General features: G+C 43.7%; 1 protein-coding gene across 1 annotated transcript in view; it reads left to right on the plus strand.

The window, feature by feature from the left end:
* The window catches only part of COG7 (component of oligomeric golgi complex 7), a 23,467-nt gene that overhangs the window by 2,044 nt on the left and 1,923 nt on the right, over positions 1-19,500 (plus strand). The window contains exons 2-16 of the mRNA XM_009648087.2: positions 676-824; positions 1,340-1,456; positions 1,639-1,807; positions 3,616-3,698; positions 4,471-4,593; positions 6,550-6,748; positions 8,839-8,966; positions 9,556-9,710; positions 11,200-11,316; positions 11,829-11,894; positions 12,662-12,848; positions 13,858-13,998; positions 14,557-14,640; positions 16,593-16,707; positions 19,020-19,163. Of these exons, the coding sequence (XP_009646382.2) occupies positions 676-824; positions 1,340-1,456; positions 1,639-1,807; positions 3,616-3,698; positions 4,471-4,593; positions 6,550-6,748; positions 8,839-8,966; positions 9,556-9,710; positions 11,200-11,316; positions 11,829-11,894; positions 12,662-12,848; positions 13,858-13,998; positions 14,557-14,640; positions 16,593-16,707; positions 19,020-19,163 (1,977 nt within the window). The remainder of the gene's footprint in view (positions 1-675; positions 825-1,339; positions 1,457-1,638; positions 1,808-3,615; positions 3,699-4,470; positions 4,594-6,549; positions 6,749-8,838; positions 8,967-9,555; positions 9,711-11,199; positions 11,317-11,828; positions 11,895-12,661; positions 12,849-13,857; positions 13,999-14,556; positions 14,641-16,592; positions 16,708-19,019; positions 19,164-19,500) is intronic.

The raw sequence follows: 19,500 nt of genomic DNA on the forward strand, positions 1-19,500 counted from the left end.
CCGCCGGGGTGCGGGCCGGGCCGGGGCCTGCGGGCCCCCTGGGGGAGTTGCTCCTTCGGTTAACCTGTTCTGCTGCTGTGGCATGGACTCGTGTGCTTCTGTAGGCTCTGGGACACGAAAGGTCTGCTCTAAAGGCTGAGAAACCGCTGCCCCTGCCGGGGTGGTGGTGGTGGTGGTGTTTAGGTTGGACGTTAGGAAAAATTCCTTCCCTGAAAGGGCTGTCAGGCACTGGAAGGGGCTGCCCAGGGCAGGGGTCGAGTCCCCATCCCTGGGGGTATTTAAAAGCCGGGCAGATGAGGTACTTAGGGCCAGGGGTTATAGAATCATAGAATCACAGAATCGTTTAGGTTGGAGAAGCCCTTTAAGCTCACTGAAGCCCAACCATTACCCTAACCCTGTCCCGAAGACTAAGAACATCCTTAGTGGTGGGATGGCAGGGTTAGGCTAACAGTTGGGCTTGATGATCTTAAAGGGCTTTTCCAACCTAAACAATCCTATGATTCTGTGATAAAGTATATATTTAAATTTTAAAGGTACAACCAAATATTTGTTCTTTGGTCTTTTGTTGTTTGGTCTTTTTTAACTATTGAAGATTGTATGAGACTATTGAAAAACTCCCTCTCTCCTGCAAGAGTTCTCATGCCCTCCTCACGGTACCATGTGGTGTTTCTGTAGAAACCAGCCATCAGGCTCTCCAGAACATGCCCAGAGTCCTCCGGGAAGTGGAAGTCTTGAAGCAGGAGGCAACGTTCCTGAAGGAACAAATGATCCTTGTTAAAGAAGATATCAAGAAATTTGAAGAAGACACAGCTCAGTCAATGCAGGTCGGTTCTTGTCTCACGTAATGTTTATCTGCAACTTACAAAATTCTAAAGTTCCCGGACTTGTTTGTATTAAACAATCTTGTGAACTCAAGATAGACAAAACCACTGGTTTTAATACTAATGGTAGAAAAGTGGGAATGACACGCAGTAGTGCAGTCTGCATTTCCTGAGGAGCAGCCGATCGTGTTTCGGTTTGCAGAGTTACCTGACTGGGGACACTGATTTCTGCCCAGGTTCTGCCTGTTTGTTAGCTGGGGCGAGTAGCATTTTTCAGGCAAAGTGGATACTAGAAGTACAAATCCAGAATTCAAACTAACCTTTTGTTGTTTGACTCTGGAAGTTGATTTAACATCTCCAGCTCTTTCAGCCAACTCCTTCCTCATCATAACGTGCATGATCTTTTCACACATTTTTTTAAAAATCCAAGCTAAACATAACTCCTGTAATATAAGCTCCTATGGCAGTCATCTTTTGTTTCAATGGGCAATATTTTGGGTGGTTTGGTTTTTTTTCAGGTCCTGGTAGAGATTGACCGAGTGAAATCTAGAATGCAGCTGGCTGCTGAGTCACTTCAGGAAGCAGACAAGTGGAGCACCTTAAGTGCAGACATTGAAGAGACTCTTAAAACACAGGTAGATAACCCGTTATTCTTCTTGGTCTTTGTGCCTTCAGCTTTCCAGGGAAACTGCATTTAAAAGTAGGTTTGTGAAGTGACTTTAAACTATGTGCCTGTTTGTAGAATGCTATTGTGAAACAGGTATTAATGCTTTCGGAGGTCATGTTCAGTAACCGTGTTGCCTTTCCCTGGTGGCAGGATGTGTCTGTGATTTCGGCCAAGCTAACAAGTATGCAGAGCAGCCTGGCTATGCTTGTGGATACGCCAGATTACTCGGAGAAGTGCGTGCATCTTGAGGCCCTGAAGAACCGACTGGAGGCCATGGCCAGCCCTCAGATTGTTGCTGCTTTTAACTCCCAGTCTGTAGGTCAGTAAGTCATTTACTATCAGTGCAGAGTTTATTGTCTTTAAAAAGTAAAATGTTGTCTGGGTGGGGAGTTCATGTCCTGAAGGCTCCTGGTGCTGGGTTGTCTGCTTTCTCTGGTGGAGCCAGATACCATGAAATTTGATGTGCTCTGCAGCTGCCTGCAGTCCAGCACACCTTTGGTTTTCCTACAGTTCGGTGTATCTGTGGCCGCTATGGGAAATTAGGAAAATGTGAGCTGGTTTTACAGGCCATGTAGATGTGTGAAATGGAGGTGCCCTGCTGTCATAGTTCAGTTGTGCCATGGATGCTCTCCAAGTGGGAAATGGCTTTGTGTTATCATAGTGCTACTGGGCATTTCTGTTACCACCTGGTGTTGTAGTCAAGAAGGAAATTTGGAAATGTTCTGACTCCTGACTACCTTGTAAAAGTTGTTTTATAAACTCTCCTTTAGAAAATTTGACTTTTTGGATTGTTCTTTGTGCTCCTCCTTTCCCCTCCTACTGTCACAGCGCTTCTGAAAAATACTTGTTCTGGTTGTTGCTTCTCGTCTATGTGCACCTTGAGGTCCTGGTGAGGGTCTGAGGCTGTGGGGCTTTTGCTGCTCAGCGCTCTGTGGAGTTCCTGCCTAGATAAAGGCAAGGCGCAACAGTGTGTGACTACAGATGGCTGGAGGGGGTGGAGGAGGGAAGAGGCTCTACGGGCTGCGCTTCCAACTAATGTGCTTAATCCTTTTCACAGATCTCTCTCTTTCTCTCTCCCATTTCCCTTCTGGCTTTTCTTCTTTGCACTGCCTTCTTTCTTCTTGGACTGTGCTCATCACCTTCACAGTAGGTGTCATGCCTTTTCTGCTGTTGCAGTGCATTGTCCTTTACATATGAAGGATGACATTTTGGAGTATTTTCTCTGTTTAGGATGAGCGTAGATTGAATATTTGTATGCTCTGTAAGTTCTTGACCAAAGAAAACATATAGGTGCAAGACAGCTGCTGGCAGCAAGTCTACCGGTATGAGGTCCTTTGCTTTCGTGTACTGTTCAGAGTAATTCACTTGAAGCACTGTTTGCATTCTCTCAAATCTGTTCTGGGCATGTGGAGACATGGGCTTTTTTCCCATTGATGACAGTTTCTCTGTTTACTGTGAAGTCATGGTTTTTTTCCTTAAGTCCAGCTCCTGTAAATGTAACACAGGTCCGTAAACACATCCCCAGAGAGTCTGTATGCTGTGACTTCCACACACGAAGAGCAGATCAAGTTACTTAGCGTCCTGTTTGAAAAGCAAAGTCTTGTTACTAATTTCTCTAACCCTAGATGTATTTTGTGGACAGAACTACAGTTATCCCCCTTGCAGTACAGAACAGACTTTTGAGGAGCCTGGATTTCGGAGCTTTGTGTGAGAGCTAACTGCGCCATTAGTCAGCCTCGAGGCAGCTGGCTTAGGTATTGGTTTGAGGAATGGTGAAAACCAAGCTGAGGGCTTTGTGAGGTGTGTTCTGGTTTTGTAGATAGCAGCTTACTTTGGGAAAGTAATGATTTCCTTCTAGGAAATGCTCTGGTTTTGTCTGTCTGTAAGACTAGATGCAGTTGCTGGTTAAGAAGTTAAATTCATTCCTCGTGTCGGCTACCTGTTCTTGTTTGACTGTGGATTTAGGTGTTTCTGCTCCTATTTGAGAAGATAGGCAACCAAAAGGTGTCTTTCTGTATGGGCCATTGTGCATACTCCCTTCAAAGAATAATTCTCTTGCTCGGTTAGGCTGTCTCGTCCTCAGCCTTGAGACTGACTGTTAACTGCCTATGATCTTGTTTTGTTTAGATCAGGCAAAAACATTTGTTAAAGTCTTCACCGAAATTGATCGGATGCCCCAGCTTCTTGCTTATTATTATAAATGTCACAAGGTAAGTATTCAATAATATTTTAATATGGAGGAATAAAAATTTGAGTTCTTGCTTGGCTAGGACTGTAGGGGGAGCTGCCACGTCACGTATTTTACCTTTCCTGTTGGATGGGACCTGTTCTTTTGCATGTTTCTTTCTCTGACTTCTCCTTCTGGCTCTTAACAGCTTTGGTTACTCCCCGTGTTTCGAGAGTAATTCTCCATTCAGGGCTTTGTGTCCTTTCCTGCAGCAGACATAGGATATGTGCGTTCTGCTTGATTTCTCTGTGCCTTAGAGTTTTGCTTTGCTTTTCTTGCATGTGGCTATGTCAGCAATAACTTCATTGCTGCAACTTGCCAGCTGCTGACTTCTGTAAACTCTTTTCAGGTAAGATTAAAAGTTGGAATTCCAGACAGTTCTGTAGCCATAACCTGATCCTCAAATTTCTCTCATGACTGTGACTTTTGAGGATTAAGTTCAAGGCTAGGGCTTGCCAAGTATTTCAACTATTCTGTGGGGCTATCAGTTACAGTCTCATTTTATGAGTAAAATACCAATGTTAATTAAATCTTTGAATCAACGAAGAAGCCTCTAGCTTCATGCTGAAAGTCTTTTCCTTCTGTGGTGCTGAATTATAGCAAAATGTTATGTTGAAATTTGGAGAGAGGAGCAAGGGTGGGCATTGTGCTCTAGCAAAAGTACTTTGCATGGGGAGTTCTTGGTTTGAAATAACAAAGGCTCAATCTGTGGACTGTCAGTTCTCCTCTTAGCACGGTTCTTATTACCCCTGCAGGTGCAGCTGGTGGCAGTGTGGCAGGATCTTTGCCAAAGTGACTTAAGCTTAAATCGCCAATTGACTGAACTGTATGACACACTCCTCGGGACCTGGCACTCTCAACTTCAGTGGGCAGCACAGGTGCAGTGATCGTTGAATATTGGTGCCGAGTACGGGAGAGGATGAGGCTGAGCATGCACTCTTCATTCTCGTAAAGCTCTGACCACTCTTTGAGTTATACTCTGTGCCTTATCAGTCAGTTGCGGGGCCTGCAACCTACTTTCTGTTTCTTGTCCAGCTCTTGCAGACAAGATTTGATTTGTGGTGTTCTACCAAAGCAAGGTTGCCGTGTTATTGGCATTAAAGCTGCTCTATCACTTTCATCTGTATCTTCAGTTAAATCTAATTTGTTGGTGTTGCAAATGTGTTCTGTTGCAAGACATTTGAAATGCCTGAATTGCTTTATCGCTTGGCCTGGAGGAGGCCCTCAAGGTCATATTGGACTGACGGGATTCACTCCATGTGAAATATCTGAGGGCTTCTGCTATCACCCATTGGAGTATGTGTGCTTGTTTTTCCTGCCAAGAATAATGTAGGATCCAAAAAAGTTATTGTCCTTTACTGAAATGAAGAAATAAGCTCATATTGTTGAGCCTGTAGGAGTTTTTCATCCATGAAGGGTAAGAGATTCTTATCTTCATGCTACGAAGCCTGGTGCAAGTGCTAGGCCTGTACAGCAAAGGAGCTCGGTGTTTCCTTGAAATGTATTTTTTCTGCCTAATGATTCGATGTGAATTACAGGTCAGATGTCAGCTTACATTTTAGCAGATATTCTTTGGACTGGGGATTGTGAGAGAGAAATGACACGTGGGGCAAAGCTTGTGTCACTCCTGTGTTGCTTCTGCTTTCTGAAGAATTCCTGGACCTTTTTTATGCTGTTCAGTATCCACGGCAGCCTTGCTGCATGAGACTCGTGCTGATCCCAGCTTTCAAAGCAAATGAGAGAGAATAGCTGGCAAAAAAGTCATGATCAAAGGCTATGACATGTTTTATATTAGTGGAGTTGAGGGTGTTGCATGTAAATATGTAAATAAAAGTTTTCAGCTGATTACAGTCTTTCTAGCCTTTCCAGTACTGACTTCTGCCTATCTGACCAGTGATTTGGCTCGTGATACAGTACTATTGCTTCATGTTTTACCACTATATGTGTTTTTTCCCAACACACCTGTGTAAACTGAGTGCTCTGTTTTCAAATGCCTTTTTCTGCCAGGTGGTTTTTCGAATTATTATAGTGCCTGTGTTCTGCTGAATTCAGTTTTTGACCTATACTTATCTTCTGGTTTCTTGGTTGCTGTCTTCAAAGCACAGTTTCAACAGTAAAATATATATTGACCTAGACTTTTGTAATCGGGCTGTCCTGCATGCTAGGTCAGTTTGGTTCTTGCAGTCTTAGCAGACTTCTTTTGGGTTGTTTTGTTTTTTGTTTTTTTTTTTACCCCTGGTGAGGTTTTTCAAATTTGGTTTTGTTCCCTTTTGGTTGGGAGCTCATGTCATCTGAGGAATCTGTGATCTGTTAGTGCACGAAATGTTATCTTCTTGATCTGTATATTACTCTCTCTCACCAATAGGTAATTCTATATTAATTCTTTAATAGAAAGAAGCATGTGCCCAGCAGTTTTCTGTGCTGGGCGTGAAAAAGTACAAGTCAAGCTGCTGCTTTCTTTTCCAACTCTTTACTCCCTGGTTGTGGCAGCCTGCCTCTCTGCTGATGGCATTTGCAAACTTGACTGTTCTGCCTCTCCTGTCCCTCTGTTTCAGGAGCCCAGGTCTGTGTGTCAAGGGTGTGAGGGAGACTACAGTGGGCGCGATTGCCCCTGGGAGGGGGTGCTGCTTCTGCCAGCACATGTTCTGGAGGGCTGGAGAAGGTATCAGCCCCTGGATAGACAGTTTGGAGTGGGACAACCTGTCTTTGCTGAGACAGTGACATGTGGTTTGTATGTTGTGGGGCTCTCTCTGGAAGCTATCTGCTGCTATCTGCTGCCTGTCCTGTTCCTCTGAGATAACGTGCTCTTGCTAATAGCTTTTCCGTTACCACAGGTTTTCAAGAACCCACATGAAATTGTGACTGTATTGTTGATTCAAACTCTGGGAGCATTGGTGCCTTCCATCCCTGTCTGCCTCAGCACTGCCATGGAGAGAACAGGTCAAGAAACCAAGCTGAATAAGCTTCTGGAGCTCTATGATGCCACCATCCACTTCGCAAAAGGGCTGGAAGTAGCAATGCTGCCAAACCTGAGTAAGGCTTTGTTCTTGTTGTTTTGTTCTGTCAACTCTTTTGTAAAGTTCTGTTGAGGGATTTTGTTTAGTTTTACATGGTGGGAGGGATTATATCTTCTACAACATTGGCCAGTTCGGTGGCATTTGCACCTTTGTGTGTCTTACACTGAAGATATTGACACAATACTGAATGAGTTTACTGAAGCAGACCTGTTCTGAGCATGCTTGCTGTCTTGGGTAAATTATATTTAGCACTTTTCCTTTTACAAGCATTAGTATTTCTTCTGTCAAATGGATGAGGAAATGTTTCTGGGGAAGCTATCTGTAAAACCCATTGCAAAAGATCACAAAGCACAAAAGTCGAGGAGTTTCCTGGAATTAAGTCACACCTTACTAAACAAGAGAAAACCTGTTTGAGAGCTGCATCCACTGAAATCTTAATTTTTATTTTGTAGTTTTTCTGTTGCTACTGGCTTATGTTTTAATCAAGCAAAAATGCAGGGCAAAATACTATTTCTGAACCATTGGTACTTTATTCCCTAGCAGCATCCTCAGTGTTTGATTCAAAACCAAACCTGTGCTTTCCTTACCCTCTGATGTTTGTCATTTTATTTTGATCATGACTTGATGAATAATTCCCACAAACCACTAAGTAGTGAGGTGCTGTGTTTACATAGGTTTATGCCTGACTTGAACTGTTGGCTATTTATAGTCCTTTATTAATCTGGTAGGGCCCCTTCAAAGAGCGGGTATGGGAAAATCCTAAATTAAAGCTAATGGAGCACTCCTAATGCTGTGTTTCCTGTATTTGGTTCCTCATAACATTGTCTTGAGCTATTTAAACCCAGATTCTTACTTGATCATGTAAATTATGATTACTGGGCATTTTAGGGAGTATGACTGTCATTGTGTCTGTTTTTGTTGTCATTGTGATTGTGTACTCTTGTCAGTCATTTTCTATCCTTGGCTTAGCTTAATTTGTGGCTCGTAATAGAAATGATGAAAAAGGACTTGGAAAATTATGTCAAATTCCAGAAGATGATGGAATAGGAAGACAGCTGCTGAACTGTTATCCGAGTGTGTTTAAAAAAAAATAAATTCTTTATTTCCATGTCTTTTGCTGTGGGGTAAGATGTTTTGGGAAGAGAAATATCTCAAGAATGGAAAGGCCAGGTGACTCAACAGAACAGGGTCAAACCAGTTCCTATGTATGTGAATGTGAGGGAAGGGTTCAGTTATGATTCATGGGATGATTCAGATTGGCAGGGACCTTGGGAGATGGTCTAGTCCAACCGCCTGCTCCGAGCAAGGTCCGCTATGAGTTCAGACCATGTTACTCAGGGTATTGTCCAGTCTGATCTTGAAAACATCCAGGCATGGAGGTGGCACTGGCTGTGTATAGCCTGCTCCATTGCTGGTCTGTCCTTAGGGCGTAAAAGCTTCTTCTCATATCCAGGGTTCAAAGTAAATCTGGTTTGCTGCTAGTTTGAGTTTGGCAAAACTTCACCATAACAGCTAGTGTCCACTTCTGATCTGAGAAATTATCATTTTGGCCTGGTTTTTGTTTGGGTTTGCTGCTCCCTGCTCAACAGAATGGCACTGGAATGCTGAGTTCATGGTTCATGTTGGTGAGCACCATGAAGTAGTAGTGCTACGTGAATTGAGTTAGTATCAATTATTTTTAGTACGAACTAGGCTTTCCGATAAATGAGGATTGCCCCTGTTTGAAGTTATGGGAGTAATGTGTTTCACTTCTCAAATGGTTTCAATACTTTCCTTACACTGTAGGTTGGAATGTTTAATAGATTTTTGTCACCCAGGCTGTTTTGGAGCAGCGAGTGATAATTTTCTTGAGGCACTTGTTGAGGTAGAACATCTTGGTTTTAGGAAGCAGGTAGAGATAATAACCTTGTTTTCTAAAAAAATGAGGAAAAAAAAAAAAAAAAAAAAAAAAAAAAATCTGTGTAGTTGAGACTTAAAGCCGTTGGGCAACATTCCAAGCCTGTGTAGGCAGCACGCTCTAATTGAAGAACTACTGCATGTTGCTTGAAACAGGGTTTTTAGTAGCATATTCATCTATTTGTAGACTAAACATCTGATTCTTTGTAGAGGAGCAGAACCTGGTAAAAGTGACGGAACTGGTGGAAGCAGTGTATGGTCCGTACAAGCCCTATCAACTTGAGTATGGAGACCTGGAAGAAGAAAATCTCCTCATTCAGATCAGTGCAGTGCCCTTGGTAACGTAGCAGTCTTTGTTCACAGGGAGAGGCTTGAAGCCTCTACTAAACACAAGGGTCTTTGCCATAGCTATTGCTCTCTTTCCTCCTGTAATTTCTTGGTAAAATTTCCTGTTTGCAGTGTATTTTTATACTGTTAAGTAAATTTTGTTTAAGAAGTGAAGTTAATTTCAGCAGCACTGTCAGGTCAGAGGTAACTCCTTTATTCTTCTCCTTCACCCAGTAATGGGCGCTGTGTGGATCTGCTGGAGGAAGACTTCACCAAGATATTACTATCAATCAAGAGCCTGCTTCAAGTTCAATAGAATTTATTAAGAACAGGGTCCAGGGGAGGAATGTCCTTTTCGTAGAAGGTTCTGTTGTTGCAGAACTGTTTTTCCTTGAAGACCTGGTAAATGTAGGATGTGGCAGCCTGACTTTCATTAACAGTCACTGTGCAGGAGGGTGGCAGCAACCAGCATTGCTCTCCCTGAAGTGTGTCACAAGATCGGAGGGTTGGAGAGAACGATGGGTTACACAAGGTGTCTTTAACGCCTGGACGCTCACTGAAAGAAAAGTCAGGCTCAACCTTGTTTTTGTTGTTATTTAGGAGCATTGGGAAGTAATTGACTGTGTCCAGGAACTGAACCATTCAGTCAGCAAGCTCTTCATTCTGGCTTCTGGAGCCATCGACAACTGCATTAAACTCACCGATGGACTGGGAGTGTGTGGGCTCCTTAGGGCCCTGAAAGCTCTGTTCACAAAGTAAGGTGCTTTTAGTTACACTGCTGCCTTTATCCTAAGGGTATTTGGTTTCTGGTCAAGGACTTTGTAGTTTACAAAAGATGGCTGAGAGCCAAAAGTATCTGTAACTGTAATATGAATCACCGGATATCCCCTACTACTGCTGCATTCAGGCAGTGACTATTTCTTAGGGGAAAAATGGAAGCTTGGAAGCTTTCTATGGCTAAATGGAAGACTTTTTCTCAGCTGTTTCCTATTCTGGTTGGACAGAATTTTCATTTTTAATTAATACTTTTGGAGGGGAAAAATGTTTCCTAAAACACAGTAGGACAAAGACAAATTAGGCTGATGAAAGTAGAACTTGGTGAGGAAATGTGTACTTACTGGGACAAGTGACTGCACGTTCAGAATCTACCTGTAAGTGCGAGATGCCCTAGTGAATGAGATTCACTGTAAGTTCTTATCTTAAAGTATCAGTGACAGCCTGCTTAGATCATATTTCAGTACTGATTGCCTCCTTATGCTTTCCTGATATCGAAAGAGCTGCTCACAAGGTATAAATCAAACTGTTACCTTGCTGCCCTGCGGGGAAGAGGGAAGAGGAAAGCACACTTCTCTGATCTCACCTTCTTTATAGGCTATTACATAGCAGTGTGCATGCCTCCAACTTATGGGCGTTATTTAAAAAAGAAAAAAAAGTGGGTGTATGGAAAACAAAATGTTCTCCTCTGGGGAGTAGCTGAGAAAACAAATTCATGAGATGTTGTCGCTCTGTTCCTGGAGTAAGGGCCAAGTGATGTTGAAGTAGCAGTAGACTTATAAACTTTTACTGGTCTTCTCTGGGAGATGCGATTAGTGTAATGGTAACAAAAATGTCTTACTCATACCTTCTCATGGGAGTGGAGAGTTCCTGGTAACCCATATGCAACAGATTGAAGTAGCCACATGGTATATGTTACTCTGAGCTTCTCCCTGTCTTCTAGTGTGGGCTTGAGTGGGCTGTGGCTGATAAGTTCTTCACATAGATGTATTTGGGCTGGAACAATAGTCTCTCCGCTGAACTAATTTTAATATTTCTGGTTCTTATTTGGCCCTTGTAGAGGACTGAATGAGACAATCACAGGACATACTGTTATGCTGCTCTCCAACCTATTCTGTTACGCTGGTGCTTATAGAATCACAGAATCTTTGAGGTTGGAAAAGCCTTTTAAGATCACCAAGCCCAAACATTCCCCTAACCCTGCCATCCCACCACTAAACCCTGGCCCTAAGCACCTCGTCTGCCCAGCTAAGTTCCCCCCCGCCCCATTGCCCGTTCCCTGGGAGCAGAGACCAACCCCCCCCCAGCTCCCCCCTCCTCTCAAGCAGTTGTAGAGGGCGATAAGGGCTCCCCTCAGCCTCCTCTTCTCCAGGCTGAACACCCCCAGCTCCCCCAGCCGCTCCACATCAGCCTTGGGCTCCAGACCCTTCACCAAAGGGTCTCTTATCTCTTCTCCATTTCTCATTACAGGTATACATCTGACTTTACAAATACATTGCAGTCTATACGAAAGAAATGTAAACTGGATGATGTCCTATCTGATTCCCTTTTCCAGGAGGACTGGACTGCATTCCAAAACTCTGTCCGGTAAAGGGGATTTTTTGCCCAGCTCAGAATTGATTTTTGTATCAGAGTTGGAAGGGAATTATTTGGGTCCTTAGTGCAGAATGCAGGGCTATACCCACTTAGCTGCAGTGCTGCTGGGACCATTAATGTTAGTGACTGGGTTTCAGGTTGCTGCTGGCACAGTAGGTGCTATGAGGCTCCCCACCCTGACTGGAGCAAGCCTGCATGTTGTATCGCTTGAAATATCAGCAGCTCTTAGAATTTTTCCCAGTGACACTGAGCCGGCCTTGGCCATGATGACAAGAAGTAGCACGAGGATGAGGCTGTTGGGCAAAAAAAATTCTGTATGTTATCAAACAGATGCAGAGTTAATAGCAAATTAACTCTTGACAGATGTGTCCCCTGTGGGCTGTGGTTTGGTTATTGCATTTATAATTACTTGACACATGTCTGAGGTGGGTTGTCTGGCAGGGTGGTCTGGCATTATCTGCTTCAAATCTCACAACATGTGTTTCTGTCTTGTTCTTTCCCAGGATAATTACTACTTGTGGTGAGCTCCTTCGTCAGTGTGGAGACTTTGAGCAGCAACTGGCCAACAGGTAAGCACTGCTGAACTTAATTCATGAGCTGTCAACATAGGTACCAAGTTGAAAGAAAACAACCCCCAAGGTGCTTTTGTTGCGTAGACCATGGAGGGAAAGCAGAGCCACTGTGATTTCCCCCCACTGCCCCTCCCCATGTTTTGAAATGTCGGAGGTGGGTCACAGACTGTTCCACTCAGTCGCGTGCCCTGAGACAGTCACAAGAATCCTTTTTCTTGGATACCTGGCTGGGCATCAAACAGACTGCCAGATTGGGGTCAGGAAGGAATTTTCCACCGGATCAAGTTGGCAAGATTCTCACCCCCTGTGTGACATGGGGCATGAATCATTTGCTGAAATGAATCTAGGTGTGCCTTAACAGATCGATTCCTTGTAACTTGAGGAGCGACAAGCACAGGCAGCACGTAGATCTTTTGTTGCTTGTAAGCAGTGTGCTGTTCAGCCTCTTGCATGTTGAAATCTTTAGTCTGACTTGAGCGCCTGCGCTTTGTACAGGACACAGTGGCCTGCAGTGCATGGGGGGCTGGGTTTGTTCCCTATTTCCTAGACGTTCTGAGAGCACAATCCTCTTTTTCATCTCAACATTTTTGCGGTTTTTGAGTTGTGCAGTAGACGTGAGAGTTGGCTGTAATTAGCATCTGCCATCAATGAATACTCTCTCCCTTGAAGTACCATAAAGGTAGTGTTGGTCCTTGGACCAACAGGAGAACAACAGTGCTGATTTCGGAGGATTTTGCTAGTGACTTTTATGTGCTTGTTTTCAGGATTTTATCGACTGCTGGGAAGTATCTCTCGGACTCCTACAGCCCTTGTAGTTTTTCTGGCTTTCAGGATACCAGTTCTGCAGAAAAGAAGAGTTCTGTAAAGAATCCCTGGCAGGAATACAATTATCTTTTGAAGGAGAATCCATCTGAGTATGCCAGCCTCATGGAAACACTTTACACTCTAAAGGTAGCTTTGGTGCCTGGGACAGCCTCCCGCTATCACAGGATGCTGTTGGGCCCACGTTTGGTAGATGAGACCTGGATTCCCCCTACAGCCCGATTACTTTTAATCCTGAGCTGCAGCCTTTTGATGGGCTATGTTCCAAGTCTTCCACAAAGACACTGATTGATCTGCTGAGAGATGAAACCCAGAAAGTCTGGACTCATTCCATCTCTCCCCAGATCCTGGCTGTGTTTTGTGAATGTGTCCTTATCAGTGCAGGTGAGGGAGATTTTGGCGAAGGAAGCATTGGGAAGATTGTATTGGAGCCATCTCGAATTTTGGAGCCCACATACTGGCTTCTCAAGACTTTCTCTGCCACTTACACTCTCCTGCCATATCCATTCTAAAATATAATTCTGCAAGATCATTCATGCATGCCTCTGTGAACAGGGTAGAATGACTCCAGTTATCTTCTTGTGGATCTAAGTTATGTTTGCCATTGTGGGTCACATGTAGTAGTGAAGTCAAGGTTATGAGTTCTGTCTCTTATTTCCTCAAAATGTTTTGATATTTTTTTTTCCGCTTAATTTAACTGCAACTTGTGCAGCTCTGCCTTCAGTTTCATATGTTTGACTTTAAACCTTTGCTAAATAGTCAAGTTCCATAGGTACCCTTCACATAAAGCTTTTGCTTAATTCCACGCAGGGAATCAGTTCGTTGTGCCCATTGAGTGAAAGGCATTCTTGACATCTTCTCTGCAAGTTGCTCAGCATCTAGCCTGTGCTGGTGCCTGGCAGGGCTGGAATGTGATGCTTATCCTTTGTTCTGCACTTCAAGGAGCAGTGTGCAGTTCCCGTCTTGGATAACTGGTTGGAATAGGGCATCCCAAAGAAACAAGTTGTGCCATTGCAGAGGAAATCTCTTTTGTATTAGGATGGCCCAGTGAAGATCTCTTTAAGAATGTTAACACAGCTTCTCTGGTCAGTTTAATGACTTCTGGATGTAAACATTTTTCTGTGTCTCTGTGTGTTAGGAAAAAGGTACAAGTAACCACAACCTGTTGTCTTCATCTCGATCTGCCCTAAGCCGCCTCAACCAGCTGGCACACCACTTGGCTTTTGATTCTGTTTTTCTTCGCATCAAACAACAACTCTTACTCGTTCCAAAGATGGAGGTGAGTAATGGGCACATTGATCTGATCTGAACTGGCAAGGTTTACCTGTGGGACAAGGTTTAGTGGTGGGATGGCAGGGCTAGGGTAACGGTTGGACTTGATGATCTTAAAGGGCTTTTCCAACCTAAAAGATTCTGTGATCCCTTAGGGTGGAGTACAGCTCAGTGTTGTGTACCTTTCTCCTTTACAGACCATGTCCCTCTGGTATCACATTTCTTCCATGAGCTACAGTCAGTGGAAGAGTTTACCTCCCTTCAATCCACAGCATTCACAACAGCCTGCTATGTTTGCAAGCTCTGATGTTTGCTTGAGAAGTTGCTTTTTGAACTTGTGTGAGCATGTATTTTCCACAGGGAGGTGTGTGGAAAGGGTTGTGTGTGTTTTGGGCCCGAGGGAGGACAAGCATAACAGTTTTCTCACTATCCGTGTTCTGCTTTCTAGAAGTCCTTGGGTAGTCACAGTTCATGTCGCTGGGTAACCCTTTCCTAGAATACCGATAGACTACCGATAGACCGCTCCAGAAAGTCTTAGATTCTTTCTGCATTTTTTGCCTTACAGGGTTGGAATTCCGGTGGCATTGGTGAGACCCTGACAGATGACCTGCCAAACTTCAGCCTGACTCCTCTGGAATATATCAGCAATGTAAGAGCATGCAAGGGTACTTGCTGGAAGGCCCAGTGCTGGGGGATATCTTCTGTGTTTCCTCAATTTTTTGTAGTATTTGTTAAAATTGTTATATGATGGTGATAGATGCTCTCAGTGGTCCAGCCCACATCAGCTGGGTTGTGCCATTCTTTGTAGCTTTTATGAAATCCCTGTCAAATTCTGGAATAGCAAAAGAAAATAGGGAGCACAAGGAGAGGTTCTTCTCCATTGAACCGCACTGTTTACAGTGTTAACTCTTGTAATGGGGTGGGAAATGCCAACTTCTGTCTGTAGCATATCTTCACAGTGCAGCCCATGTAGCCTAGAAGTTCCTGCAATGTGTGCCGGAGTGGTTTAATCATACTATGAAGTTAAAAAAGTCTTGAGCTCTTACGCTTCTAATCCCTGTGTGACTCCCTGGTTTCTCTTTCTGATGGAATAACAAAGAAACCTTTCTGGCAGCGGGGTGTCTGAGTGGACAAGGAGGGTGAGCTGCTCGTTCCTTCTGACTGGGCGCTCTGCGGTTTGGTGCTGCTGAATAGCGTTCAGATTGCTCTCCCATTCTCCTGGTTGGTGTTTCAAGTTGCTGCCGAATTTGCAGTTCAGATATTAATATGAGCTGCTGTTATTATCTCAATACAAAGTATAATTTGATAAGCGAGTTTTTTATGTTACTATCATTCTGTGCATCACATGGTGTCCTTTTCAAGGACAGGCTGCAATCAAAAGCTTTTAATATTTTGGTTTCCTCTGGCTTATGGCCTACAGGCTGTTACACTCTGCTTTTCAAGCTTAAAAAAATGTATAGAAATGGGTAGTCAGTCAATTTGTGGGATAATTTTATCATGGGTAGTTTGAATTTAGCTATCTGAGAGACTTTTATGAGGTTTAGAAAGCTCATGAGCAGTGTATCAGGTACAACTTCAAGGAAAGGTTGCTACTGAATTTCTAAGTAGCTTTCTAATTAACACGGTTAACTGGGAGTGACGTGCGTGGTTGGTAAGAGGCTGAATATGCTCCCCTGCCACTTTAATTGAAAGTTAAAACTGAGATGTGTATGGTTGTTACTTGATTCTGTGAGGAATCAAAGGATGTTTCTTCCCATCCAAGGCAAAGAGGAGCTTCAGAAAACTTTCAGAAAACAGATACAAAGCATTTGTTTTCTGACATCTTCTCAGCTCTACCCTTTATCCTGCTGCTGAGTGATAGGTGGGCCAAGACTGAGCCACAGCTTTGTCTTGCGTAGTCTTGAAATAACACTACTGCATTGTGCAGTAAAATTGAAAATTAAAAAATTAAAATAGAGTTTAGAAATTAATTGATGTGGTGTAGGTGCTATGTGTGACAAGGCAGGGGATGTGAGCTCAGGAAAAAGCTGTTAATGAACATGCTCCCTAATGGGGAGGCAGAGTTCTCTGAACTGTATCTGCACCTAGGAAGGTTCTCTGTAGCAGCAGATAACCACTTTATAAACAGGGCAATGCTTGTTGTATGCCTGGAGTTATGTAGCTTATGTGTGTGAATTTGTGAGCATGGTCTCTGTTTGGGAGTGAGGTGTTTCTGTAATTCATGATTATGTCACTTGAATCTGTGTTTCCTCTTCTGTGATTTTGTTTGGTTCAGTCTCTTAGATTCTGCTCTAGAAAACAAATTGCCAGGAACACTCCAGAGATGAGAGATTTGCCTGGAGTAACAGTTCTGTGTACAGGTTTTTCTTAACATGATTGTTTCAACGACTGGTTCTCTGACCTTGTGAAAAATTACTTATTGTGCCAAGTGTAATGATGAGCAAGAGCAGATTTGTTTCTGAGCAAATGTAGGTTAGTGAGTTGCCATCAAGCTCTGCTTTCTGCTTGCAGGTGTGGATTACTGCAGTTGACTTTTTTTCTCTAGTAAAGTACTTGCTTCACAATTGTTCAGTGACTCAGCTCTTTGTGCTTTTATTCTAGATTGGGCAATATATTATGTCGCTTCCTCTCCACCTTGAGCCTTTTGTCACTCAAGAGGATTCTGCTTTGGAACTGGCATTGCATGCTGGAAAACTGCCTTACCCCCCAGAACAAGGTAGGGTGAAACAAAAGACCTGAAGTGTCTGGGGGAAAGGTTTCGCATTTTGACATTATGTGGTGTGATGTGTTATGGTAAGAAAGCTGTTTGAGTTCCATTTCCTATTGTCTAGTCATGCTGTTTCTTCCAAGAGTCTCTTGGCAATATGCAGGAGGAGCAAGCCTCTAAATAAGGAGTAAAACTTCTTCAGCTTGGCCTGTTTAAGTTTAGGGTTCGTTAAAACTGAGATTTGGGTGCAGGGTCTGAAGTATTACTGTTTCAGAGTTGGAGCAGTATTTAATACCCTAGGTGCAGGGAGTGAGCAGGAGGTACCTGGAGTCAGTTCCCAAACTATGAAGGGAACCATTGAACCATCTAGCCTGAAAAAGTTAGCTTTCGTGGCTTCTGCTTCTTATCAGCCTGTCCACTGGAGTACAGTTCGCTGAGCGGCTTGGACTATCTAACAGCTTGCTGAAGGGGAAGTCTTGCTCCAGCTTTGCACTCCTGCCCTCTCCTTTGTGCTGGTGCCACAGTGGGGCCGTTTCCATTCATTAACTCCACAGAGAAGTATTCACTTTTCTGTTTTTCTGACTGACTTTAGCTCAAAAATGTGCCAATAAAGTGATTTAAATCAACTTCCAAAGAGGTCTACTATACATCAGAGCTGGCAGGAGCGCACAGCAAGGAATAGGTAAAGAGGAAGCTTGTGACCATGTTTAGGAGCAGTGAGTTGTTAGGTTGGCTGACCGTCTGGTGTAACGTCCTTATCTGCTGAAGAAAACAACCCTGCATCAGTGATCATGCAGCGTATTCTCACCCCCAGACAGCATCTAAGCTGGGATTCTTGCAATAGCTGCTGCCAGGAACTGACCTGGTATGAAGCTTCCAGCTTCAGACCCTTGTGAAATCTGGGGAGAATGTCCTGTAAGCTTAATTTCACACTAATCACTTGTGGTATAAAATACACAGTCCTCTCTGGCCTTGCTGAGAAGCACAGCCTCTTACTTTGTTGCTAGAAAAGAGGAGTCTTTCTTCAAGAATAGGGTACTCAGTCTCAAGCACGGCAGTAATGCTGTTTACCTGTAAACAGCTTTTTCCTCTGCCTCTTTTTCTCTGTAAATCCAGGAAAAACTCCTTTTGCCCTGTGTGACATGCTACCCTGTGCCCGTCTGTGACAAAGGTCCAAACCTAGCCCATGGTCACTGGTCTGCTGCCCATCTTGGTTTGGACAGGTTTTGCATCTTTGGGAATTTCTTCCCTTAGGGGTCCAACCACGTGCTCTCGTCTCTGTAGTCAGGTTCTTGCTCAGTAAGGACACAATTCTGGAATGGTGACCACTTCATTTAAATTCTTTTTTCATCCTATATTAACTCCAGCTGAAAAATCATTAGTGCTCGACTGCTGTTTCCAGTGCCACCTGAGTCTTAAGCGATTAGATACCGGCCACAAGGATTAACCCCCTGGTGCTGAAGGAAGTGCAGTGGGTGCTGTGGGTGGCTGCTGTCTGAGGCAGCTGCAGCCCAACTTCCTCTTCAAAACTTCCTTGCCGTAATGCATGAGGAGTTCTTTCTGCGTGTCTTTCCTTAATTTCTTGCAGCAAGCTGAGTTTTGGCTTGTGTTCATTCTTCGGATGGCTGTCCTTATCTCTTGTGTTGTTAATCCTGCGGCAGTTAACAGTAGCTACATAATGCTTCCCAGCAGGTTGGCAGCACACCGTGGTTTGCTGTGGTTAAGCTCTTCTCGGTGTTTATTTCTACTGACAATCAAGGAAGCGTGGAGCTTGGTATTTTTAGTCTTCCTGTAGCTTTCTGAGAATATGCTCTTCAGTTCAGGTTTTTGCATTCCTTATTTTGTCATCTGAAAGTATTTACAATTTTAGAAATTCATTAACTTTCAAAACACTGATGAACACAGAATGAATTCCTTTAGGGCTTGAAAAAAACCTATGAATCCTTGTCATTGCAGTAGTTTGTAAACTAGTCCTGGAAGGTGGTCCTGTAGAATATGCCAGGCAGTGCACCCGATCATCTGTCAGCCCTTTGGAATTGAGTTATCTGGGGAAGTAATAGAGGGAGGCAAAGTGCTTTGGGTCCTGAGCTATACCTTTCAGTGTTGTATAGTATCAGGGAGGACATGTAACTGCTTTGACTACTCCCAGAACAGCTGACAAACTCTGAATCCTAATGGGTACCTTAATGTCTCGTTGAAGAAACAGTTATCCATTTATGAATTACATTATTATTTTATTGTTATATTATTATTTGATGTTATAAAACCAACAAATGCAGGTGAGTGAGACTGCTGACAGCTAATAAGAATTTTCTGTCCAGGAGATGAATTACCTGAGCTGGACAACATGGCTGACTACTGGCTGGGCTCCATCGCCAGAGCTACGATGCAAACTTACTGCGAAGTCATCCTGCAAATACCAGAGCTCACTGTACATTCCACAAAGCAGCTTGCTACAGACATTGGTAAGCTCGGTGCAGACATTGTCCTGAGAGCTGTTGCTGTAACACATGGGCTGCTCTGTCCTTATGTTAGGTTTGAAGAAACTGCAGTGTGGCTTTCGCCTTCAATCGTGAGCGTGTGGATCTGATACGGTACCCCGCATGGGGGGGCGGTTCACAGCTTCTTCTGCAAAGTGTTCTGTCACATTCCCTGTCAAGGGAAGGGTGATGTTCTGGTAGCTGCCCCCGCCTCTTCACTGCTTTGTGCTTCTGACTGGGAAGTCAGAGTCCTTCTGAACTGAGAGGATTCCCTTACAAGCCAGGCTTAGCAAGAAAGGTCTGTATGTAATCTTGTCAAGCG

This window comes from Egretta garzetta, unplaced genomic scaffold (assembly GCF_000687185.1).
Source record: "Egretta garzetta isolate BGI_Z169 unplaced genomic scaffold, ASM68718v1 scaffold71, whole genome shotgun sequence".
NCBI lineage: Eukaryota > Metazoa > Chordata > Aves > Pelecaniformes > Ardeidae > Egretta > Egretta garzetta.